This window comes from Cryptomeria japonica, chromosome 10 (assembly GCF_030272615.1).
Source record: "Cryptomeria japonica chromosome 10, Sugi_1.0, whole genome shotgun sequence".
NCBI lineage: Eukaryota > Viridiplantae > Streptophyta > Pinopsida > Cupressales > Cupressaceae > Cryptomeria > Cryptomeria japonica.
In genome coordinates, this window is record NC_081414.1 from 635,689,707 (window position 1) to 635,715,360 (window position 25,654).

The 25,654-nt window shown below is 36.1% G+C and overlaps 1 protein-coding gene across 2 annotated transcripts in view; it reads left to right on the forward strand.

The window, feature by feature from the left end:
• Positions 1-24,576, forward strand: part of LOC131073406 (transcription factor MYB8) — a 67,148-nt gene extending 42,572 nt beyond the window's left edge. Inside the window, exons 1-3 of one of the 2 annotated variants that reach the window (XM_058009852.1) lie at positions 22,960-23,125; positions 23,378-23,507; positions 23,591-24,576. In XM_058009852.1, coding sequence (XP_057865835.1) covers positions 22,993-23,125; positions 23,378-23,507; positions 23,591-24,227 — 900 coding nt within the window. In that variant the 5' untranslated portion in view covers positions 22,960-22,992 and the 3' untranslated portion in view covers positions 24,228-24,576. Of the gene's footprint in view, positions 1-22,959; positions 23,126-23,377; positions 23,508-23,590 lie in introns of those variants that run through there. The other variant, XM_058009853.1, reaches the window with a different exon arrangement.
• Positions 24,577-25,654: the final 1,078 nt, after the last annotated feature.

Sequence of the window (25,654 nt, forward strand, 5' to 3'; positions counted from 1 at the left end):
TGTTCTACTTCAACAACTTCCATAGGTTCAGATGTAATCATTAATCTCTCTACAGGTTTAGAAGACTGTGTCATTTCAGATAAACTAGATTCGAAGAAGGATTTCTCAAAGAAATACCTTATTTCACGCACACTGCCTCTTTAACCGGTTGAATGCTCAAGTGCACACTAGTTTAGTCTTCTCCAACCTTCAAATCTTCTTGATTACTCAAATCTCAATGCAGCTTCAATAAAAATCAGCCAACAATCCTTTCTTAGCTCTGCAAGCACTCAAAAATTCTTTCTCGAATGCGTTAGGGTAAAAATAACAAATTGAAAACTCACTTTTATCCTTTTTACCTATTGCATTAAATGCTCACTTGTTAGGGTTACAAACCCTAATTACACTGGTTAATGATACATAGATGTAAAACTAGTTGATAACCGATTTACAAAAAGTTATCAAAATTTCATACATTTAAATTCTCTTACTGCTCATTTATCTCAAGGGGTCTAGAGTTAAGTTCCCCTTAGCCATATTAAAAAGGCTTAATTCACTGGTGCAAGATACTCCATATTTTTTGAAGTGACAATTTCTTCTCTAGGTGAGTCATCACTCTTCTTCTTCCATATTTGATTCATTTCTTCTCTGGTTTCTTCATCATTAACTTTTTGCTTTTCTTTCTGATCTTTAGAAGGGTTGACGGGTTTACTCTTTCTGGATCTACTGAATTTTGCCAAGTGTCCCAGTTTTTGACAGTGATAGCAGGCCATACCAGATGATTTCCAAGGTCCTGCATTACCTCTCTCGGTTCTTCTTTTGTAATTCATAGCCACAAACAAAGTTGCTATAGATGGTGCAAATGACATTTGTTACCTTTTCCATCTCAAATGGACTAAACTGGTCGTCGTAGGATCTTTGTTAGTTCATGTTGAGCTGGTTGTCAAAATTTCTCATCTAGTTGCCATTTGGTCTTGAATGCATATGTGGTATAGGATTATTCACTCTATATCTGCATTCAAATGATCTATGTCCATACAATTTACATGTGAAGGAATGACTTTCAAATTTCTTGGACACATACCTAGCATTAGTATTGTAGTTTGTATTTCTATTAGGTTTGTCTCTACAAACATTTGTAGTGTGACTAGGTTTATGATAAACAAAACAAACAGGTTTAAAGACCTTTTAACTGGTAGGATTTTTGACCTTAGGAGCATATTTATTCTTGATAGTGTTGCTCTTGGTACCGGAGGATTAACCTTTTTTAGATGTGTGAAAACCAAGTCCAGAGGTATCACCATTAGTCCTTTATAATTGAATTTGTGTTGGCATTTTGATGATGTTGTGATTGTCATTGATGGGGAGACACTTGTTTTGAGATCACTTTTTGTATGTATGAGATATGCTCAACCAACATTTGTTCCAACCAGTATTATGAAATATAGTCTTTAGACTATCGGTGTTTTGGAGAAAGTGTTTACTGATCCCAAAGAGGTATGAAAACCTCAAGCGGTTTGAGGATCCCAAAGCAGTACGAAGGAACAAAATGGTTGTTAATGTTTTCCTAGTCTTCATTTTGACAAACCAGTAATCGGTTAAATGTATGAACCGGTATTACTCTGTGATGAGTTACCAACTAGTATTTTTGTGATGAGTTATCATCCACCGACACTTTGGCGGTGATTTTGTGCCGTGTTACCAAATGTGTCCAGATGCATTGAACCTAGGAACTTGCAATGTAATCCTATTGGATCGACATGAAAACAGATTCCTTTATAAGGACATCATGTCTACGGTTTTAGGAGTTGTTAGGGTTTTTAGTTGGTTGATGAGGTTTTTGTATGTGTGATCATAGAAGAAGATTAGGTCTGTGTGAAGAAATAGGGTGTGGAGATATTGAAGACTAAAGTAATGCTGAAATGCATTAACAATGAGCTATCAAGGATCTAACCAAGCATAGTATGCTAGTATCTAGATCACTCACTTGTTAATTACTCACATCTTTGACAAGTCTGAAACCCTTAACTGGGTAGGCCTGGAAAATCCTTTGTAAATCCTCTAACAAGGTGGTTCACAACTGTGGATTTGAAATCCTCTCACAAGGTACTCTTTAATCAGACTTATCTCCTAACAGAGATCTAGATTCCTAACAGGATTTGTTCTGGTGAAGAACATTGTATGACCTTAACCAGTCTGGTTACTATTCTGCAAATAGTTACTTGTGAGTTTCATCTCACCGTGGTTTTTCCCATTTGGGTTTCCACGTCAAAATCTCTTGTGTTATGGTGATTGTGCTCTTGTGGGTGAATGCTTTATTTACTGTTTGGTTTGCATTTGTCTTAACCCATTTGTTAGTAAATCCGTTATACCGATTAACTGCTAAACTGTTTAAGTGTTTGAGTTCAATATTTTTTGGTATACTAATTCAGCCCCCCGCTTAGTATTCATCAATTGGTATCAGAGCCAACCTTTCTATAAGTCTAACCACTTGGAAGGAGATATGGGGGAATACACTGTGAGGGAACTTACTCATCGACTCACTCAGACTGAGAAAGCCTTTGATGAACTTAAAGTCAAATATAAAGCCTCTCTAGCAAAGAGAAGAGAGCATGTTGAGAAACTGATGGAGCTTACTGAAAATAGTTTTTTCTAATGAAGCAGACATGGAAGCCCTAGTTAAAGAAGTTGAAAAACTGAATGAATCTAATGCCAACCTGAGAAGGGAATTGGAAGGACTGAATATCAGAATGTGCCAAGAGCTTGAGAACCAGAGGAAAGTTGAAGATCTGGTAAAAGACAAAGATCATGAGATCTCCAAGTTGAAGCAAGAAATCAGTGCCCTTACCGCTCATCTCCAAGAGAGTAAAGTGGAAAAAGAAGAAATGCAAGGTGAACTAAACATGGCTATTTCTAAGAATGCAACCTTGAAGGAATCCAATGCTTCTATTACCAAGGAACTCACTGAGTCAAAGGAAATACTTACCAAATTCAAAAAGAGTACTATTAAGCTAGAACAAAAGCTTGAATCAACAAAACCGGTAAAGAATACCACTGGACTTGGTTTTTTTGGTTGTGAGGAAGGTGAGACCTCTGGAACAAAAGATGGAGCAGCAAAGAAGCAACTGACACCAAAGGATAAAGGTAAGAAAAAGTTTAAACATGTTTTCTTTAATTGTCTCAAGGAAGGACATACTGCTAATGTATGTAGAAATAAGGCTTACAATAATTTTCCTTACTTTCTAAACAATAATCCTAGATCCAATAGATTCAATGGTAACTGTTATGCATGCAACAAGTTTGGGCATAGAACATTTGAATGCAAGTCTGTTATACACAACACTAGAAGATATCCTCAAAGGAGTCAAGGAGTTTTTCTTGAATCCTCTATGAATTGGAATCCAAACCGGTATAATGCCTATGACCATCAGTCGGGTGGTGGTGGCTATCAAGCGGCAACCGGTTGGAGAGCAACCTATTTGATTTCCCATGGTAGTGGTCACACTACTGTAACATGCAGGAGGAAGAATGATAGAATGAACAATGGACCATGGAGAACACTTGGAATGGTATGCTATCACTGCAACAAACCGGGTCACACAGCTAGAATCTGCAGGATGAGAAAGAACATATCAAATGATATACTGATCACTCCAAAAGGAAAGATTGATGTTGAAACTATTCAAGTAGATATGAAGACAACATGGAAGAAGAAACTTGAAGAAGTGTCACAAGAAGAACCGGTTTCTGCACCTAGTGTGGAAGTCACTGAACTGACAAACTAAGCTTCAGAAAAGCTTACGAGGAACAAATCGGTGAATTGTTTTGAACCCCTAGTTTACACCGGTAAAAGACCTTAACCGGATGTGTTACCTGTCAATCGACAGAAGACCGAAAATGGTAAAAGGAAAGATTAGGGTTTATAACCTAATGGTGGAGCATTTATTATGGTAGGTGAAGAATTTGTTTAATAGAGATTTTCAAGTCATTTTCACTTATCAATTTGCGAGTGAAGAAATTTTCAAGTGTAGAGCGAACAAAGGCAATTTGACTTGTGATTCAGAGTGAATTGAAATCTAGCAGAAGAATTCTGAGGTAGTTGCAACCTATCATTGAAGAACACTAAGCGGTATTCAAACAATCGAAGTGGTGAAGTGTACGTTGTATTGACAAACCCTAAATTTCAAAATTCTAAAGGTATTTATCGAAATTCTTGTTTATCAGTTAATCATGGCTTCTGCATCGCACTCCAGTCCTAGTGCACCTGTTGATTCAGTGGATTTTATCCAATGGAAGATGAAATACAATGCCCTATCCCAGATACCCACTGGAGTCATAGTGGAAGATGATATTTCAGGGTACATTGATTGTAAATTGGAAGACCTAGGATCTCTAGTGATCCATTCCCAGCTAGGTCTGTTCTACGGGGATGACAAAAAGATCAAACCAGAATACAACATCCTGGAGAGGAAGAAACTTCACAATGTGGTGTACTTTCTTGAAGAATTTATGGAAGATCACATCCGCATCATTCTGAGCAGAGTGCATGGTGACAAGATGTATCTCGAGAGGACACATGATATTACACCTGAAGCCATTCATGTCGTCACCAGTTTCTGCAACATTGGTGAAGTGCCATCCCTAAGAAAAGTCATCAAGACTGAAATGACTAAGCTCACTAGTTCTGTGAGCGACCAATGGGGAATGATCATCAACACCATCAAGGATGATTTGGTCAAGTATGCTTGCATGGTGATTGGATACCGGATGTTCTATGCTAGCAGAATAAACTCTGTCTCTACTGCTACGGTGAATGCCGCCTACAGAATGATCATGGAAGATGCGTCATCTGATCTATGCACCTGTATGTAGAAACAAATTCTAATAAACCTGAAGTCTATCAAACAGGACAATGCCCTAAGATTCAAATTTGGATAACTTTTGGTAGGTCTGTTTTTCTACTTTCAAGGCTATTTTCTAGGAGTTGGTGATATTCAATGGTCTACTAACCAACCGATTACCAAACAAATCAGAGAAAGTCTTCAAGCGGTGGGAACCGAGTATCTTGAAGTCGAATAAATATTTTGATGAATTCAAGTGGAAGATGATCCAGCGGATGAGGATATCTGACGATATTGTTAAGAAGTATGAAGAGGACATTTGCTTTATCATCAGAGTAGATGAGTGCATAATGGAGGTAGTAGAGCCCAGAAAAGAAAAAGTTGCACCCATGGGATATGAGGTGATGTATGACATGCTAGATGGGTATGCCTCTACCCTACTTGCCTTGCCTCTTGATCTGAAGAAGAAGAGAACCGACACCTACCTAGAAAGGATAAAACTGGTTGAAGAACCTTAATTGAAGAAAGGAAAGGGAGTGCCATCGGTATCAACACCGGTTACCTCAACAATTCCTAAAGTGACCAAGCGGTCACCAGCCAAAAAGATACCAAAGGTTGCACCCGCCAAGGTTTTTGAAAGAAAGTGGAAGACTAAGAGCAACTCACTAGATTCTGAGGATACAGAACCTGAAGTGTAGCCTAAGAAGACTAGACAAACAAGGAAGAAGGCAAAGACAACAAGAAATGAACCGACATCGTCAACAACGGTAAATATAGACATTTCCTCTTACAAACCCTTGCCACATTGTCAAAGGACTATCAAGAATGTTAGGACAAAAGTACTAAGTGATTTAATAGATCACTTTGATGATTTTAATGATAATGAAAAGGATGAAGTTGAACAGGAAGTCATTCAATATCTATGTATTAATGACCGGTCGCCATCATAAATTAGATCGGTGACACCGGATTCTTTATACAATTCTGTAGATAACAAATGGTGCATTTCCATTGAAAAAGAACAGGAAATAAGAGAGGAAATCTTTGCACAATATTTTCCTGATGTGTCAAATTCTGAGCTCTATGAAATCATGGATAAGTACAAAGGCCTCTTCTTCATGAGAAGAAGAAGACTCTTGTTACTAGAAGGAAAAGTCTCTGAAGTGGTGAAAGATACATATTCCCATGCCAAAGTCGCTCTGAGATTGGACCAAGTGTCTGAGGCTAACAAGAAGGCCAAACAAGAACTGGAAATCGGAAAACCGAATGAGGAATTTGATGATAACGGAGAAAGAGTAACAGAACAGGTAGACATGATTGATGTTGATGTGTTAGATGTTGAAGATGTCACTCCAGATGTTGAAAAAGAAAAAGCAGACAAGGAGAGACAAGATAAAGAAAAGACTGACAAAGAGCAAGCGAAATAGGAAGAAGAGAAGAGGAAATAGGAAGAGAAGAAAAGGAAATAGGAAGAAGAGAAGAGAAAAGAAGAGGAAAAGAGGAAAGAAGAAGAAAAGAAGAAAGAGGAGGAGAAGAAGAAAGAGGAAGAGAAAAAGAAAGAAGAGGAGAAGTGGAAAGAAGAGGAGAAGCAGAGAGAAGAGGAGAAGAGGAGAGAAGAGGAGAAGAGGAAACAAAATAAGGAGAATAAGAAGGAAGAATAAAGGAAGAAGGAAGAAGAGTAGAAAAAGAAAAAAGAAGAGGAGCAAAAGAAGGCAAAAGAGGAAAAGCGAAGAGCCGAAGAAAAGAAGGAAGTGGCAAAGAGCATAGAAGTGGAGACCCCAAAGGCAACCGGTGGTCAAGCCAAACTAGCTGACATCACTAGTCCTATTGACCTCCAATCTGCAAATGAATCGGAGCTGGTCCAAAGCATTAAGCTTGCACAAGAGCAACTAGAAGCATTAAGGAGGAAAAAGGAGCAAGATGTTATTCAAACTGCGGTTGACACTCTTACCAGTTTGATTCCCGGTACTAACCTCCCCAGTACCGATTCCTCTTTGGCCCAACTAAAACTTTTATGTATAGTTGTGGAGGACTAGGTACCATGCCTGGAGGAGGTTGCTGAAGCTAATGCATAGAAGAAGCATCAAAAGGCACTAAACACTGCCTTAGTGAAGAAATTGAACGAGCTCCAGTCTGAACATCTGAAACAATAGAAGAACATAAGAGATGCTATGGATGAGGGCAAGCTACTGTTAAGAAAAATCAGCCAACCCCATCTATTTTGTGATGATGTGCTTGTAAAGAAGGCAAAAATGCAATCTGATTTGCAGGCATACATAAGAACTTTTAAGACACCCTATGATTCCTTCACCACATATGGGCAAATTGTTCACCTGTTTCAGCTCCAGTCTTCTAGAATAGAGTTGGAGATTAGCAATAGGACTAGACATTTGTAGGAACTTCAACTGGTTTTATTACTTAAACTACAAATTCTTCAGAAGTGCTTTCTTAATTTGGAAGCTTTAACGGTCACTCAAGAGGTGAGCACAATTGATGCCATGGAAGAGCAGGTATCTCAAATGCAGACAGAAAGTGAGGTTGCTACCTCATTAATTGAGTCATGGTCTTTAGCCATGAAGACTTTTATGCAAGATTTTAAATCGGTTTTTGATAAGTTTCACTCATTATTGTCATGAACATTTATTCTTTTAATGATAATGAGAAACAGGGGTTATTCTACTCAGTATTTTCTCATTGTTGGCAAAGGGGGAGTAGTATTTAAAATTTTGATGAATGTTATGTATACTTTCATGTTTATCTCTTTAAGGGAGTAGTATACATTGTAATTTCTGCAAAAGGGATAGTGTATATGCTTAGGGGGAGTAATTTTCATTATGGCATATTTTTGTTGAAAAACACTTAGATGTCAAAATTTTCCTAAGTGTTGCCATCAATGCCAAAGGGGGAGATTGTTGGCATTTTGATGATGTTGTGATTGTTATTGATGGACACATACTTGTTTTGAGATCACTTTTTGTATGTATGAGTTATGCTCAACCGGTATTTGTTCCAACCGGTATTATGAATTATAGTCTTTAGACTATCGATGTTTTGTAGAAAGTGTTTACCGATCCCAAAGAGGTATGAAGACTTCAAGCGGTTTGAGGATCCCAAAGCGGTACGAAGGAACAAAGCAGTTGTTAACATTTTCCCTGTCTTCATTTTGACAAACCGGTAATCGATTAAATGTATGAATCGGTATTACTTTGTGATGAGTTACCAACCTGTATTTTTGTGATGAGTTATCATCCACCGACACTTTGGCAATGATTTTGTATCGTGTTACCAAATGTGTCCAGATGCACTAAACCTAGGAACTTGCAATGTAATCCTATTGGACCGACATGAAATCAAATTCCTTTATAAGGACATCATGTCTAGGGTTTTAGGAGTTGTTAGGGTTTTTAGGTGGTTGATGAGGTTTTTGTATGTGCGATCATAGAAGAAGATTAAGTCTATGTGAAGAAATAGAGTGTGGAGATATTGAAGACTGAAGTAATGCTGAAATGCATTAACAATGAGCTATCAAGGATCTAACCAAGCATACTGTGCTAGCATCTAGATCACTCACTTGTTGATTACTCATAGCTTCGACAAGTCTGAAACCCTTAACCCAGTAGGCCTGGCAAAGCCTTTGTAAATCCTCTAACAACATGGTTCATAACTATGGATCTAAAATCCTCTCACAAGGTAGGCTTTAATCAAACTTATCTCCTAATAGAGATCTAGATTCCTAACAGGATTTGTTTTGGTGAAGAACATTGTATGACCTTAACTGGTCTGGTTACTATTCTGCAGATAGTTACTTCTGAGTTTCATCTCACTGTGGTTTTTCCCATTTGGGTTTCCACATCAAAATATCTTGTGTTATGGTGATTGTGCTCTTATGGGTGAATACTTTATTTGCTATTTGGTTTGCATTTGTCTTAACCAGTTTGTTAGTAAATTTGTTATATCGGTTAACTGCTAAACTGTTTAAGTGTTTGAGTTCAGTATTTTTTGGTATACTAATTCACCCCCCCTCTTAGTATTCATCAATTTGTTCTTCGAGCAAGATAGAACTTCTATTGAACTTCTCGAATTTCCCATTTGCTTCAGTTAGCTGTCTGGTGAGATCTTCATTATGTTTTTATAGGTTCTCTCTCAGAGATGATGCTAATTAAAGATCTAGATGCAGGTTCTCTTTTTCTTCTCTTTCTGCATTCAAATGCTCATGAAAGGTAGCATTCTCTCACTTGATCTTGGCAATCTCATGATCTCTTTCTTTGGTGAGATCTTCAACAGTTCTCCTGGCTCCCAGTTCCTGACTCATGCAGATAGTAAGACCTTCTAGCTCTCTCCTCAGATTTAGCTTTTCATTGTTTAGTTTTTCAACTTCCTCAGCTAAAGCATCAATATTGGCCTCATCTGAAGAACTATTATCAGATATTTCTAGTAGTTGTTCAGTTAGCTCTCTTCTTTTGACTTGAGAAGCTTTTAGTTTGACCCTTTGGGTTTCAGTTTCATTCCTACTAGCTTCAAGCTCTCTAGCCATCTCAAAGTAGCTCATATGCCCCATGATAGCTTTAGGGTTTTCTTCCAAGTGATTAGGCTTTAAGGAAGTTAGGCTTTGATACCAATTGATGTAATTTTAAAGCACTGAGAGGGGGGGTGAATCAGTAACACCAAATATGGTACTACTTTAAACACAGGCCGGTAGATAAACTTAACAAGTTTGTTAAAAAATATGCATGCAATAAAAATGATATAACATCCATAACATGTAAAACATCCACCATAACATAAGTGTTTATATGTGGAAAACCCAAATAGGTAAAAACCACGGTGAGATGGGACTCACAAATTAACAATCTGTAGTAATAGATAACTGACCAATTAGGGTCTACAAATGCTCTGCTAGGAGTGAATCCTATTAAAGATCCCAAAGCTTAGTTAAAAGCTATACCCTGTAAAAGGTAGTACCCTGTAAGGAGTAACCTCGGTGGAGGATTTCTAAATCCAAACTAATGGATCACTCGGTTAGAGGATTTGAACAATGAAGCTTGTTAGCGCTTACCCGGTTAGGGGATTTGACTGTTGCAATGATTAGAAAACAATAGGTGATGTGATCTAGTAGTAGCACAAATTGCTTGTATAGATCCTCTTCTGCGCACTTAACTCCTCTTTACCAACATACTCTGCAACTTAATACTTATGCCTTTACACATAGCATATTACGTTCGCTCATACAAAATAATTCATTGTGATGTCAATATGTAGACATTTTATATTTCATGTCGGCCTCTAGAAATCATAACACAATTGCCTAGGTGCAGTGAATATAGTCAAGTGATCATAACTCATCACAAAAATATTTCCAAATCTTGTCGATAAGGATAACTCATCACAACTTGTGATAACTCATCACATAATCATAGAATACCAATTGGAACAATCAATACTAGTTGGAGTTAAACATATAAACCCTTATCCTTGATGCTCCTATGATAATCTCCGCTAGATCTTCATGTTGTTGCCGAGTTATGTAAATGATGCATTTTACCGCTATGAGTGTTACTTTCTCTGGAACGGGCTATGACTATCGATCTGGGTCTCTATCTAGATCTTCACCACCTGGAATCAGAACTTCTTCTAGCTAAGGAGATGATGGAATAGGTAGGGATGCTAGGAAAGAAGCTACTTTTGTCTATGCTGCTGGCTCTGCTACTGCTGGGTTAGTTTATTCCTAGGTTTTCATACCTTGGGACTTTATGTTCATAACGATGTTATGCTCGCTTTTGGTACTCCAGAAAAGAAAATCTTGATTGAACCCATATTTTCTCAATGGATACAATCTGCTCATGGTAAGACCTTATATGGTTTTAATGTACTCTTATCTTCAGCAAATGATCCAGCATTCAATGCTGGCAAAATCTTATGGTTACTCGGTTGGTTGAGTGCTATTGATGATAATAAAAATTTACTGTTCTTAACAATTGGTCCCAGAGACTTTTTGGTTCATCATGCTATTTCTCTAGGTTTGCATACAACTACATTGATTTTAGTAAAAGGTTCTTTAGATGCGTGCAGTTCTAAGCTAATGCCTGATAAGAAAGATTTTGGTTATAGTTTTCCTTGCGATGGTCCGGGACGGGGTGGTACTTGTGATATTTCGGTCTGGGATGTTTTGTATTTAACAGTTTTTTGGATGTTGAATACCATTGGATGGGTTACTTTCTATTGGCATTGGAAGCATATTACCTTATGGCAGGGAAATGTAGCTCAATTTAATGAGTCTTCCACTTATTTAATGGGATGGTTAAGAGATTATCTTTGGTTAAATTATTCACAACTAATTAATGGATACAATCCTTTTGGTATGAGCAGTTTATCTATATGGGTGTGGATGTTATTATTTGGGCATCTTGTTGTTCTCGATGACCGACTGGAGGTGTAGGATAAGGATGGCACACCCAGTGAGGGATGGAGCGCCTACACCCCCGGTTTAGGATATCCACTAGTTGTCTCCATATATATATATATATATATATATATACCGGTTGTCACCAAGTACCGGTTAGAAATAAACCTCTAGTATACCGGTTGTCGTATAAACAACTTTGAAGTTACACCGATAGACAATATGAATATATGTGTGTGTATGTGTTTCATCAATGACAACATATGATGAATATACTATCATCATCAAGCTGACATTGTTGAACTTTTTATGGAAGCTTCAAGATGAATCCATTGTAAAGAAGCATAATGTCATGTGAATTTTTTCTATATGAAAAATTTAAAAGAAGTGATTTTTTTTCTTTGTACAATTATTTTAGTTATTTAATAACTATTTTTACCTCTTATTGCTTATTTTTTATAGAGAGACAATGTCTAGATATTTGTATCAATAGATAAATTTTATATTTTTTTCTTCTTGAAACTTGTAACTAGAAATGACTTCCAAGATAAGCTAGAAACCTATTAAATATAGATGAATAAAGCACTTCCTAACTTGAGAATAAATACATCAAAAAGAAAATAATATATAAAAATAATAACCAAGAAAACTCTTTAATTTAAGTTCAAGCCTTTAAGTGATATATGTCAGACTCTATATCTAAAGTTTAAAAAAAAAATGACAACAAATAAATATTAAATTTTAGTTATCTTATATTAATTTCATTACCTTTAGTAGAAGGGAAATACATTATTATTCATACAAAAAAACATTAGCGCGATGGATGCAAAGTTCCAAATTTTGAAGGATATAACAAAATCTCAGTTTGGATGAAGGATCTAAACTAGGTAAAGGACTTGGAGGGATCATAGTCCTAATAAGAGAAATGTCAAGAGGGGAATTGTAAAATTGGAAAGAGAGGACCCAACTAAGCAATTCACATAGTTGAATATAATAGAAAATGAAGTAACAATTAGGTTAGCTACATATTACTTTGCCCCCAAAAAATCAAAGTCCTATAAGAAGATAAATAAAAATTAGATAATGAAGATCCATATGTTGCATTCAAAAAAGGCATATTTGCAATCAACACTTTGGGATAAATAATTTTAATTGATGATTTTAATGTAAGGACAACAAACAATTAGTCCATTATGTTGAACCCAATGCATGATTGAGAGGGGGAGGGGAATCAATCTATGAAAACAATTACAACAACACAAAGAATTAATGAACAACACAACAAGATAACTCTAGACCACAAAATTTTTGGACCAAACCAAAACAACATGTTTGACATCAATGACAACCACAACAAAACATCAACTCATATTTCTAACACTTTCAATAGGGTAGAGATGAAGGAAGGGATGATAACCCATTATAGCTAGATGAAAAGGAGGATCATATGTGGAAAGGGACTTCCAAATATGGAAATGGGAATGTGTCACACTTTGGGGAAAATTTGTTAGGCTTATGTAGTTTATATGATAGGGTTATTTGTAATGAAATGAAGGCTTGAACAAGATCCAATGGAATCACATGTAATGCCTACAACAATCAAAGTGTGGTGGACTATATGATGTATTCTCAAAGCTCTACATATAGGTTGTTGGAGTTTAATAATGTAGCCTTCTCTATGGAGTTGAAATATGATCATATGCCTCTCTTTATTAAATTTGGCATACACATGAATGGTATATATATAGTACAAAACCAACAATTACACAAGAAAGTTCATTTTCATGTTGGAATTATTGTGAATCAAGAAAATCAAAAGTTGTTTTCTACTACACTTCAACAACACTTTCAATTAGCTGAAAACAAAATAGAAAGCAATGAAAACAATAAAGAAGGAATATATTTGTAACAATATGATAATATATTTAATCCACAAATCTTTAAATCTATATAAGAGATCTCAACCTATGAAGGGACTTTCAAACAATTTACTAAATAAACCTTGGTATAACGAAGAATGTAATGGTGCTAGAAGATACTTTAAAGAGAATGAGACAAAATTTCAGAACATGAGAAAATATAAAAAAGTAATAAAACATAAAAAGGAAAGCTTTGTGATTTCAAGGAGAAATGAATTTATCACTTTGGGGAAGCACAACCCTGAAGGTTCTAGGTGGGGACTACAAAAAAAGAGAAAAAACATAGAAACTATTATCACAAATGTGCATTGGTTAGATTATGTGATGCTCCTTTATGAACAAATACAAGAGAAAAGTGGTACTCCAATAATTGACACTACAACCAAGCTATTTTTAGTGGAAGATATCAAACAAGGTATAAATAATTTATTAAGTGGCAAAGCTTGAGACATTGATCGGTTTCAAGAAGAATTTTTAAATGGGTTGTTGAGACACAAGCCCCACACATCAAAAGAATCTTTAACAACATCACACAAGGCAACTTTCCAATTTAGTGGACATATAGTGTCGTTACTCCTATAAACAAAGTGACAATGTCAATAATCCTTCCAATTATTATACTAATATGGTCAATCCTCTTTTTGGAAATTATTTTGGGAGCATAATAGAATGCATAATCAATAGTTGGAAAGAAAAAGAAGGTAAAAAGCAAATGAGAAGTCTAGTTTCATATCAAAACACTTTATAATTGATCATTACTTTACTCTTAGACTCTTCATTGATAAAAGTTTGGTACACCCAAGGTAGAAAGGCCTTTAGTTTTTTTTATTGATTTCAAAAGCTACTGAATGCATGAAATTTCCATAGTCCATGATTAATTATCTTGATAGCTTCTAGGTTTAATTGTGTGATCAATTTTTTCATCGATGTTTCTATGCCTCTCCTTTTGTCCTCACTTTTTAGTCACCTTGATATGTTGCTATTTTCATTTCTCTTATCAATATTTCTCATCTTGATGATGGATCATGAAGCATGATCCAAAATATTGATGAAAAAATCAATCAAACAATTAGATCCATAAGCTATCAATATTTTTCAAAAGATATTTTGGCACTGTTGCTAGGGATGAGTTGTAGAGTAGAATGGAAGAACTTGGGTTTCCAAATGAGTATAGAGTAGTTGTTCGTAAGTTAAGTTATGGGTAGGTTAGGGCTAAAATCAGAATTAAAGGGGGTATATCTGAGTGCTTTGGTAGAGATATTCAAGTCCAACAAGGGTGTTCTCTTTCCCCCATAGTGTTCGTATTGTACATTGTTAAACTAGAAGAATGGCTAAACAACATTATGGGAGAGGATATCTAGTTAGCAGGCAACATGGTGAAGTTGTTTCTATATGCGAATGATCTTAATTCTAATTGCAAAAAATGCCTATGGATTGAAAGAGCATTTGAAGGCTTTAGATCGCTTTTTACACAACATTTCTCAATGCAAGTGAACACTAGAAAAACCAATGTTATGATCTTCTTCTTGAAAAGTAAGAAGCAATAGTTTAATTTTATCTTCGAGAGAAGTTCTTTGGAGATAATGGAACAATACAAGTTCCTAGGAATTGATTTTCATAATAGGCTCAGCTAGGAGACATGTAAGACAAACAATATTCAAGGAGGACAGAGAGATTCTTAACTTCTTTAGAATAGGTGTAGGAAAGTGAAGTTATGGGACTGGAAGACCAAGAAGGCCCTTTTTGGTTTATTGGTTGTACCAGCTATCCTCTATGGGTGTGAAGTTTTGGGGAGTAGAATATCAAACCACAAGTGGAGGTAATTAGAAAGAATTTAAAAATACTTAATCACCAACAATCTCAAAGTCAAATCAATGCTACATATGAGATCCTTTAGCTACGATTCGTATGTTCCTATTGGAAGCATGTGATAATTCATTTTCTAAGTTACTTAAAAAAGGTTGAAAACATAGATAAGAATCATTGACCCAAAATAGTTATTAAAAATGATGCAGGAGCATCCCTGGTTCATTATAATCTTGCAGCAACCAAAAACATTTTCCTTTCTGTTTTGTTTTCTGTTTGCAGTTTCAGTTTTCCTTTCTGTGTGTCCCAGTTTTGGCTCACCGGATATTGTGGAGTTGGATTCTACTTGAAGACTTGATCATCTTTCTTGCTTCTATACCACATCGCATTTGGATTATTTTTCTAATAAGATATCACTACTGGCTTCCTTGACAGTTTCATATTACCGGCTGACGGTCCTTTGTTATCAGTTGCCTAGACCTGTTCTGCTGATCTACCAAAATCCCTTCCAAAGATTGCAAAGCCTTAGGTGTTGATTCTGATGTTCCTTGGCATGTGGCCAACCTTTTCCCGTGATCTATGTTTCATCCTTTGGATTTTCTGGCGAAATCTCTTGGTAGAGGCGATCTTGTTATTTTACATGTTAGGTCTTGTTCTTCGGGTTTTGATCCCTTTTGGGTCAACAAGATCCTTTGGATCAATATATATATTATAATTATGCATTAGAATGTAATCAATTAGAGAATCAAGTAGCTAGACTATGCGTAGAAGTTAGATCATAAGATTCAAGGTCCCGATTGTGACCTATTCTATTAGGCCTATGAGTCGGTATGTTGTAACCCGGTTGTTACCGATTGGATGTAATCAAATTTCAAGCAATAAAGTAATATGTTCTATATTGCCTCCATCATATCTTTGTGTTTTCCTTGTGTATACTCTTTCTGATCGGTTTGGATTGATCTCTTTGAGGTCCCTCCTCACCGGTGACTACTTCAAGTGGTATTAGAGCAAAGTTTTATTCCGGAGGTTGCGTGTCCTAATTTTTTTTGTAGGGTGGTGGATTGCAGATCAGACCTATAGCTACAAAAGACTAGCATGAACAATGGTGTGAAGAATGAGCTAGGAATGGTATAGCGCGTGGGAATGTAGACCCTGCTGTGATGGAGATGTTGCAAGGAATAGCAACCTGATTAGAAGTCGTAGAGACAGCCCAAAGAAGAAACCAACATATTGAAGATGTAAGTGAAGATGAAGGAGAAGAATCCCCGACAAAACAAGCAAACCTACTAATGGTTGATTTGGATGAGGAAAGGTTTTTGAGGGTTTTGAGTATGGAGAATACAAAACCTCATTTTACCCCACTGGAATATAATGAGAAGTTATATTCAGATGAATTGATGGGTTGGATCTCAGTGATGGAGAAGTATTTTGATTTTGAAAACACTACAGAAGAGAGGAAGGTTAAATATGCATGTACCTGGTTGAAAGGTCATGCATCTCTTTGGTGGGAGCATTTGTAATTTGATAGACAAAGAAGAGGTAAAGAGAAGATTAAGACATGGGATCAGATGATTGCTAAGTTGAAATCAAAGTTTGTACCAACAAATTATCAAGTGGATTTATTCTAGAGGTTGCAGAATTTGAGACAGAAGGAATCTAGTATGAAGGAGTACACCGAAGCATTTTAGAAGTTGACTATCAGATCCAAACATGTTGATGATGAAGTTGAACAAGTTGTAAGATATTTGAGTGGATTCTAGATGTCTATACAAGATGAAAGTCTTAGTTTGATCAAATTGGAGAGTGTTGAAGAGGCTTACTAGTATGCCCTAAAGATAGAAGAGAAGTTAAACAAAAGAAATGAACATAGATAGAGAGGTAGAGGTGGAATGTTTATCGAAGGAAGATTTCAATGAGGAAGAGGATATACCCAAGGAAGAGGAACCAACACAGATCAAAACAAGGTAATTCATACCGGAAGGATAATAGAAATTTCTACCAGAGGAGAGAGCCAGATGGTTACTAGAATGAGAACTTTAGAAGAAAGGACAAGATGACACTTAGAGGAACTTGCTATAAGTGTGGAGGAGAATGACATTGTGCATTCGAGTGTAAGAAGACAAAGAATATTGGAAGAGTAGTAGTGGTGGAAGAAAATTCCATCGGATCAAACAATAAACCAGAAGATCGAGAACTGTTGGTGATGAGGAGAGATTTGTGTCATACCAGAGGAGATGAAGAGCCCTTGCAGAGGAAGAATCAAGACCAAATATAAGGTATCCAGTAAGTGTTGTAAAGTTATTATTGATAGTGATAGTTCAAATAATCTTGTTTTCAGAAGAGATGGTGAATAAGTTGAAATTGGAGAGATTGAAACACACTAAGCCTTATCAGATAGCATGGATTCAGGATGAACATAAGTTGTTAGTAAGTGCGAAATGTTTGGTGAAATTAAAAATTAGGAATTATCATGATGAAGTCTTGTGTGATATTATGCCTATGAATATTTGTCATCTTTTGTTGGGTAGACCTTGACAGTTTGATAGACAGGCAGTACATGATGGGAGAAAGAATACATACACTATTGTGGCCAGTGGGATGAAGCAAACCTTGTTACCCTTAGAGGAACCTTTGAAGAGTGAAGTTTGTACGAATGATAGAATCTGTTTGCTAGATGGAAGGAAATTCATATATGGATTGAGACATGAGAATGTGTGTTTTGCCTTAATTCCTAAGAAGGCTGAGAAACTAGAACCGGAAGGAGAACAACTAGAAGAAATAAAAGATTTACTAACAGAATATGAGGATATCATTCAGATAATGTACCCGATGGATTGCCATGTGTGCGAAGTATTAGTCATTGCATGGACTTGGTTCCCGGAGCTAGTTTTCCTAACAAAACTGCACACCAGTTGACACCAACAAAGAATGAAGAACTGAATAGACAAGTACAAGAGCTATTGAAGAAAGGTTTGATCAGGGAAAGTCTGAGCCCTTGTGTAGTACCAGTAGTATTAGCACCTAAGAAGAATGGAGAATGGAGAATGGGGAATGTGTACTGATTCCAGAGAAATAAACAAGATCATAGTGAAATACTGGTTTCCTTTGCCTAGGATGGATGACATAATGGACTGTTTGAGTGGATAAAAATACTTTGCAAAGATAGATTTGAAGAGTGGATATCATCAGATCAGGATCAGGGAAGGAGATGAGTGGAAGACAAAATTCAAGACAAATGAAGGAATTTATAAATGCTTGGTGATGCCTTTTGGATTGACTAATGCACTGAGTACTTTCATGAGGTTGATGAATGAGCAACTGAAGAAATTCTTGGGTAAGTTTGTGATTGTGTATTTGGATGAAATTATGATTTTCAGTAAGACAAAAGAAGAGAATTTGTTGTAGTTATGAGAAGTTTTGTAGAGATTGAGAGAAGAGAAGTAGTTGATTAATATCAAGATGTGTACTATCATGAAGGATGAGTTAGTCTATTTGGGATTTGTGATATCTGAGGATATTTTAATGATGGACCCTAAGAAAGTGAAAGAAACTTTTGAATGGCCTACACCAAAAAGCATTGGAGAGGTAAGATCATTTCATGGATTGGCTAGTTTTTACCGGAAGTTTATCAGAAATTTCAGTTCAGTTTGTAACCCTATGACTGAAACCATGAGAGGAGATTAGAAGGAATTCAAGTGGACCACCAACGCAAACAAAAGTTTTGAATTGTTGAAGCAAAAACTGACTGAGTAGCCTGTGTTGGCTTTACCGGATTTCAATAAAGTATTTCAAGTGGATTGTGATGCAAGTGGAACAACAATATGAGCAGTCTTGAGTCAAGAAGGAAGAGCAGTAGCCTATTTCAATGAGAAATTGAATGATTCTTGGAGGAGATATTCAGTGTATGATCAGGAATTTTATGCCATAGTTCAAGCCTTGAAGAAGTGGATACATTACTTGTTGCCTAAGGAGTTTGTGTTGTATACAGATCATCAAGCTTTGCAGTATTTGAAAGTTAGAGTAAGTTGAGTCAAAGACATATGAGATGGGTAGAATTCTTGCAGAGTTACACCTTTGTGTTAAAGCATAGAAGTGGGAAATCTAACAAAGTTGCCGATGCATTGAGTAGGAGAAGGAATTTTCCAATAGAGATGAGAGTGATAGTATTAGGATTTGAAGATTTGAAGAACTTGTATGATGAAGATCCAGATTTTGCAGAACCTTGGAAAGCATGCAGAGAACTGATTATGGTAGATAGAAGCAAATCGTTGGATTATTTCATTCAAGATGGGATGTTATTTAGAGGAGTTCAGTTGTGCATACCTAAGAGTTCTATAGAAAGAATATGATAAAGGAGAAACATAGTGGAGGTTTAGCTAGACATTTGTGCATTGACAAAATAGTAGCATTAGTGAGTGAGCAATACTTTTGGCCCCAGATTCATAAGGATATTAAGAGATATGTGCGAAGTTGTAGAGTTTTTCAAGTTGCAAAAGGTAGTAGTTAGAATCTGGGATTGTATAAATCTTTGACAATACCAGTAAGACCTTGGGAGGATATAAACATGGATTTTGAACTTGGATTGCCTAAGACACCGAGAGGGAATGATTCTATATTTGTGGTAGTGGATAGATTCTCTAAGATGTCTCATTTCATACCTTGTAAGAAAACATTGGATGCATTGCATGTAGCAAACCTATTTTTCAAGGAAGTTGTGAGATTGCATGGATTACCTAAGAGCATAGTTTCAGACAGAGACACTAAGTTTGTTGGCTATTTTTGGAGAACACTTTGGAAAAAGATGAAGACAGATTTGAATTTCAGTTCTACTTTTCATCCACAGACTGATGGACAAATAAAATTTCTTAACTGGAGTTTGGGAAACTTGTTGAGATGTTTAGTGGGAGATAAAACCGGAACTTGGGATTTGATTCTTGCACAAGAAGAATTTTCCTACAACAATTCAGTGAATAGAAGTACCAGAAAAACCCCTTTTGAGATTGTTACCAGAGTGCATCCTAGAGGTATTGAGAGACATTGACAATGAAGACTGGAGGAGTTCAGAAGTAGAAGACTTTGTAGATCACATGGCAGCATTGCATATTCAGGTTAAGCAACATTTGGAAGACATGAACACCAAGTATAAGGAGAAGGAAGATGAGAAGAAGAGACATAAGGAATTTGAAGTTGGCGATGAAGTGATGGTATATCTGAGAAAAGAGAGATTCCCGGTTGGAACTTATAAAAAGTTGCAGATGAAGAAGTTTGGACCTTGCAGAATTTTGAGGAAGTTCAGTTCTGGAAATGCATATGAAGTGGAGTTACCGGATAGTCTGAATATTTCAAGGTCTATATTCAACATTGTAAATCTTCATAAGTATCATGAACTAGAATTTAGTGATAACAATGTTATAGACCTGGAGAAATAGTTACCCCAGAAGGAACCGGATCAGATTGAAGAGATTTTGAACAATAGGATGGGTGTAGTATGCGGAGCAGTCAATATAAGGAATATCTTGTGAAGTGAAAGGATAGACCAGTTGAAGATTCGTCTTTGATTTCTCAGACAGAGGTAGACCACCTTGGTTTTCCTCTGACCTCGGTAAAGTGAGAAGCTCACTTTTTCAATAATCCCGCATGTCTGATGCAGGAGCATGCCCGGTTCATTGCAATCTTGCATCAACCAAAAACATTTTCCTTTCTCTTTTGTTTTTTGTTTGCAGTTTTAGTTTTCCTTTTTGTGTCCCGGTTTTGTCTCACCGGATCCTGTGGAGTTGGATTCTACTTGAAGACTTGATCATCTTTCTTTCTTCCAGACCACATCGAATTTAGATCATTTTTCCGACAAGATATCGTTACCGGTTTCCATGATAGTTTCATGTTATCGGTTGATAGTCCTTTGTTACCGGTTGCCTGGACCTATTCTGGTGATCTATTCGAACCCCTTCCGAAGCTTGCAGAGCCTTGGGCATTGATTCCGATGTTCCTTCGTGTGTGCCCGACCTTTTCCCAGGATCTACATTTCATCCTTGGGATTTTCTGGAGGAATCTCTTGGGGGAGGCCAACCTTGTTATTTTACATGTTAGGTCTTGGTCTTCGGGTTTTGATCCCTTTTGGGCCGACTAGATCCTTTGGATCGATATATATTCATAATTACGCATTAGAATGTAATCAATCAGAGAATCAAGTAGCTATACTATGCGTAGAAGTTAGATCATAAGATTCAAGGTCTCGGTTGTGACCTATTCTACCAGGGCTTTGAGTCCGTATGTTGTAACCCGGTTGGATGTAATCAAATTTCATGCAATAAAATAATTTGTTCTGCATTGCCTCCATCATATCTTTGTGTTTCCATTGTGTTTACTCTTGCTGACCAATCCGGATTGATCTCTTTGAGTTCCCTCCTCACTAGTGTCTACTTCAAAAGAGGAGCTAAACTATAGGAAGAAGACTTGAAGAAAATAAAACAACAAGTGGATGTACGAATGGGGTATTAATTGGAATGAGTGTCCTAACGCCAATAAGGAAATAAAAAAGTTAGTGTTAGAAAAAATTAGAACTTTTATGTATACAAAGTAGAATGCTAGAAAAAAACACATCATATCAAAGAACTCAATCCCACATGGAAGCATGATGAAAATGCCTATTTGATGGTTTCAATTAAGTTAAAGGCCAAAATATTAATAGTGCAACCAAGGACCAGTTCTCATCATCTTACATGTTTTAGGGGTAGATGGATTACTCATAAAAACAGTTAGGAAGAAATAATTTGCGTCTTTTGTAGCAAAGATGTGGTTGAAAGTGAGTGAGACTTCATCATAGAGCAACATATGAAAATATTGGTAAGTAGTTTAAAAAAATTTTGGAGGTGGACAATCTGAACGACTTTTTTGAAGAGACAAGGCTTAATCAAGATTCATAATAAAAATACTGACATAAAAAGTATGAAAATTTGTTAGTTCTATAACTTTTGATCCTTTAGACCTCGTAAATATCATTAATATTTGTTCATTCATTCAACTGAAATGACAAACTTAAAGCTGGGACATTCTATCAATCAGTGCAAGTTGGATGGTTGATTTAGACATTATTTATTCACATGCTCTTTCCTTTGTCCAGAATGCAAGTTGCACAAATAGTATGCTCTGGGCATGTTATTGACTTGTGAAGTGTTCTTTCATGCATACAACTGGTGTGAGCCTGGCAACCACATCACTATTTCTCCTGCCCCATTTGTGCGGCTCAAAAGACCGCCTACTTTTACACATGGAGTCTTCTATTTTAAATTTGTTTGCTTATCATATTATGGTTTGTTCATTTATTTGTCACTTGATTGAACATTAATCAGATACCATCTTTTGTGATAAAATTAAAGCTATTCTATCTTATTAAATGTATGCATTAGTATAGTTTCCTTTAGTATCAATATTCTTACATTCTATGAACGCAAGGATAATGTCTTGAGGGTAGTCTTTGAGAATTAGGTACAGATTAAGCCAAGGCATATTATTAAACAGAAGTAGGCATTCTCAATTTGTCTACTTCACTGTTTCTTCTGACCCGTTTGTTCTTGCTGCCGTCACCCGTACACAGTTTCTTGCTGGTCAAACGTTCAGACTGAATAAAAAGACATGGTTTTTGAAAACTCTAATTTAAACTAAGGATAATTTGCAAAGGATTTTAGTCTTCACAGAATTTCATGACCGCACAAATTTTGAGGTTTATCAATGGCAGATGATCATTTCACAATCACTCTCAATAAAATAAAGACTGTTTCTCATTACTTACACCATAAATAATTATATCCAATATATACTCTGTCAAAGACGTACAAACTTGGTCTTGACCCAATCAAACTTTGGAAATTTCAAACTTTAACCAGCGCTGTGATTATAGGAAATTGTGAAGGCAAGTAAGTTTGACTGGTCTATTAAATGACAAATTTAGAATCTCCTCCTTATTTTACAGTCGCTTAGACCATATCTCAATCTAAATATAAAGGAGAGTTGGGGTTCTCTTGAAATCATGCATATTGATTTGTAAACAATGGGTCGAGCTCCGTGCTGTGATAAAAAGGCAGTAAGAAGTGGTCTTTGGACTGCTAAGGAGGATCGAATACTCGTAGATTTTATTCAGAGAAATGGCCATGGGAATTGGCGTGCGCTCCCTAAGAAAGCAGGTTGCACTTTCATATCCTTTAGTAGTTTTTCCTTGAATATAATTGATTTTGGATTCAATTGCCTGAAATTTTTGCATTGATGTAATATGAGATTACATTTCCTGATCCATCATCTTATAACTCTTCTCATACAATAGATTATGAAGTGTGATCTAAAATGTTAGATACAAAATTCTCACATAATTAAATTCAAAAATCAATTTTACTCGATGTTGAGATTTTTTTTTAATAATTGTTCTTTTATGGGTGCAGGACTTCTGAGATGTGGCAAAAGCTGTCGTCTGAGGTGGATTAATTACCTGAAACCAGGCATTAAACGGGGAAATTTCAGTGCCGAAGAGGAGGAAGCCATTATAAAACTTCACCAGATTTATGGCAACAAGTGTGTATTGTATTCTTTGTCATCTCAACCATATTGTCCATGCCCATTATTAGCTGACGTTATTATTTTCTTTTATGATCCAGGTGGTCTGCCATTGCCTCACGCCTGCCTGGAAGAACAGATAATGAGATAAAGAACGTCTGGAATACCCACTTGAAGAAGAGTCATCTCCAAATGCCATTAACGACTAAGGATTCGCCTGCAGATGATTTGGGTATAAAATTTCCATGTGAAACAAAGGCTTCTACTGATTGTCCCACCACAATCTCTCACTTATCCGACTCAGACAAGCCGTCAAGTGAAATTTTTCCATGTATGAGTAACATGGATAGTGAGAGTATCACTGAGGATTCTGCTTCAACTTCAGAATGGCCTCAGTTGAATCGTATAAACTCATTTGTTGGGTGTGATCAAGATCCTTTAACTATTGGAGATGATACTAATCTTGAGGATTTTCTTATAGATAAGAGCATTATATTGGAAGAAAGGTGGTTTCCAATGCAAAGTGAGAATACAATCACATCAGAAATGACTTGGGAGCAAAGCTTAAACCTGAATGCTCATTATTTCATGTCTTCTTATCCGGAAGATGATATTTTATGTAGTACGCATAGTGAAGGGGCACTGTGGAATAGGGTGATGGGGGGTGATGATGAGGAGGATCCCACTGATTACTGGTTGAACGTTTTGAGTCAAACGGGGACATCGCCCTCATTCTAGCAAGTCACTCCACTTGCTAAGCTTTTCCAGCTTGCAATTGACCCAAGGAAGATTCCCCTCAGCTTCTTTACATACATGTTCCAGGGTGAGTGCGAATGTGAATGTATACATGTTTTGGTCAATAATATTAACTGGTCAACATTGCAGATTACTGGAATCCTCCTAAGCTCGTCAGTGCACATATTGACTTTACAAGGAAGTAAACATTCCGTAAGGTGAGATTTAATAGAATGATAGTTGTAGCTATATTTATTTTGAAAGAAAATAAATGTTTAATATAGGAAGGAAATTTAACAAGTTTTTGCATTATGTCTATATTATGGAGGGTTGAGTTTACAGTCAAGGTCAAGATTGAACTCATGTAAATGTCTTGTACTTGTAAGAATGATTTGGAAATCTATATAACTTAGTTTTTTCTTCATTTGTTTTGAATGTGATTTTTGGTACTCTTTAATATCTCGAATTGTTGATATTTAAAATACCTTTAAAACAATGGTGTTGTGTAACAATGGGAGAAGTTATCCTAAGTCAAGCTAAGAAAAACCTAAGTCAATGGTGTTGTGCAACAACTCGAAATATTTTTCAATTCGTTTCTTATTTAATGCTTTAGAATACAAGTAACTTTTGGATTTTGAATGTCCAAATTGAATGCTAATGAATGCCCTTAAATGCTAGCACACAACACCAAATTTCACAAAACATGCACACATTTGTTTCAAGGTAAGAAAATAAAGCAAGCCAATTAGGAAACACATGGAATTTAAAATTTAGAACAATAAGCGTCAATTCTATAATTATAGACTCAACCCTATGATCATTAGAATGGTAATAGGTGGATAAATAAGTAATCGGAGTTGGATAATCATTTAATTTTTAGGGAAAAATGCTAAATACATTTTTTAAGGATTCATGATAAATTACACAAAGATCACTAGATAGTACAACAACTATCATTAAAGTCAAAAATTGTAAAAATTTGAGTTTTTCAAGAAACCAACAACATATAAGAATGAAAACAAATAATAAAATAAAAACTTTAGAAAAATTTGATTCAAAACAAGCCATAAAGATTAAATCAAATCAATGTGAAGGAGATGAAGAAAGTATGAAGATTGAGAAGGTGACAATGATACACAATCTATTAATTTCCAAGTGTGATTAGCATCAAAGGCCTTTTTGGCCAAACAATTTGCAATAACATTTCAATCTCTGAGTATATGAACAAAGGAGTTAGACTCAAAATTTTGTAAAAAGAAGAGTAATTGTTCAACATAACATGCCAAACTCCAAGAAGACTCTTGAAATATTCCATTATTAAGAAGGGATACCAAATTTTAGAATCTATCTCACAAGTTATCTTCTATCAATCCATCTCACAAGATTTTCCAAGAGCCGCAAAAAGTTTCAAAGATTTGAACTAATTATTT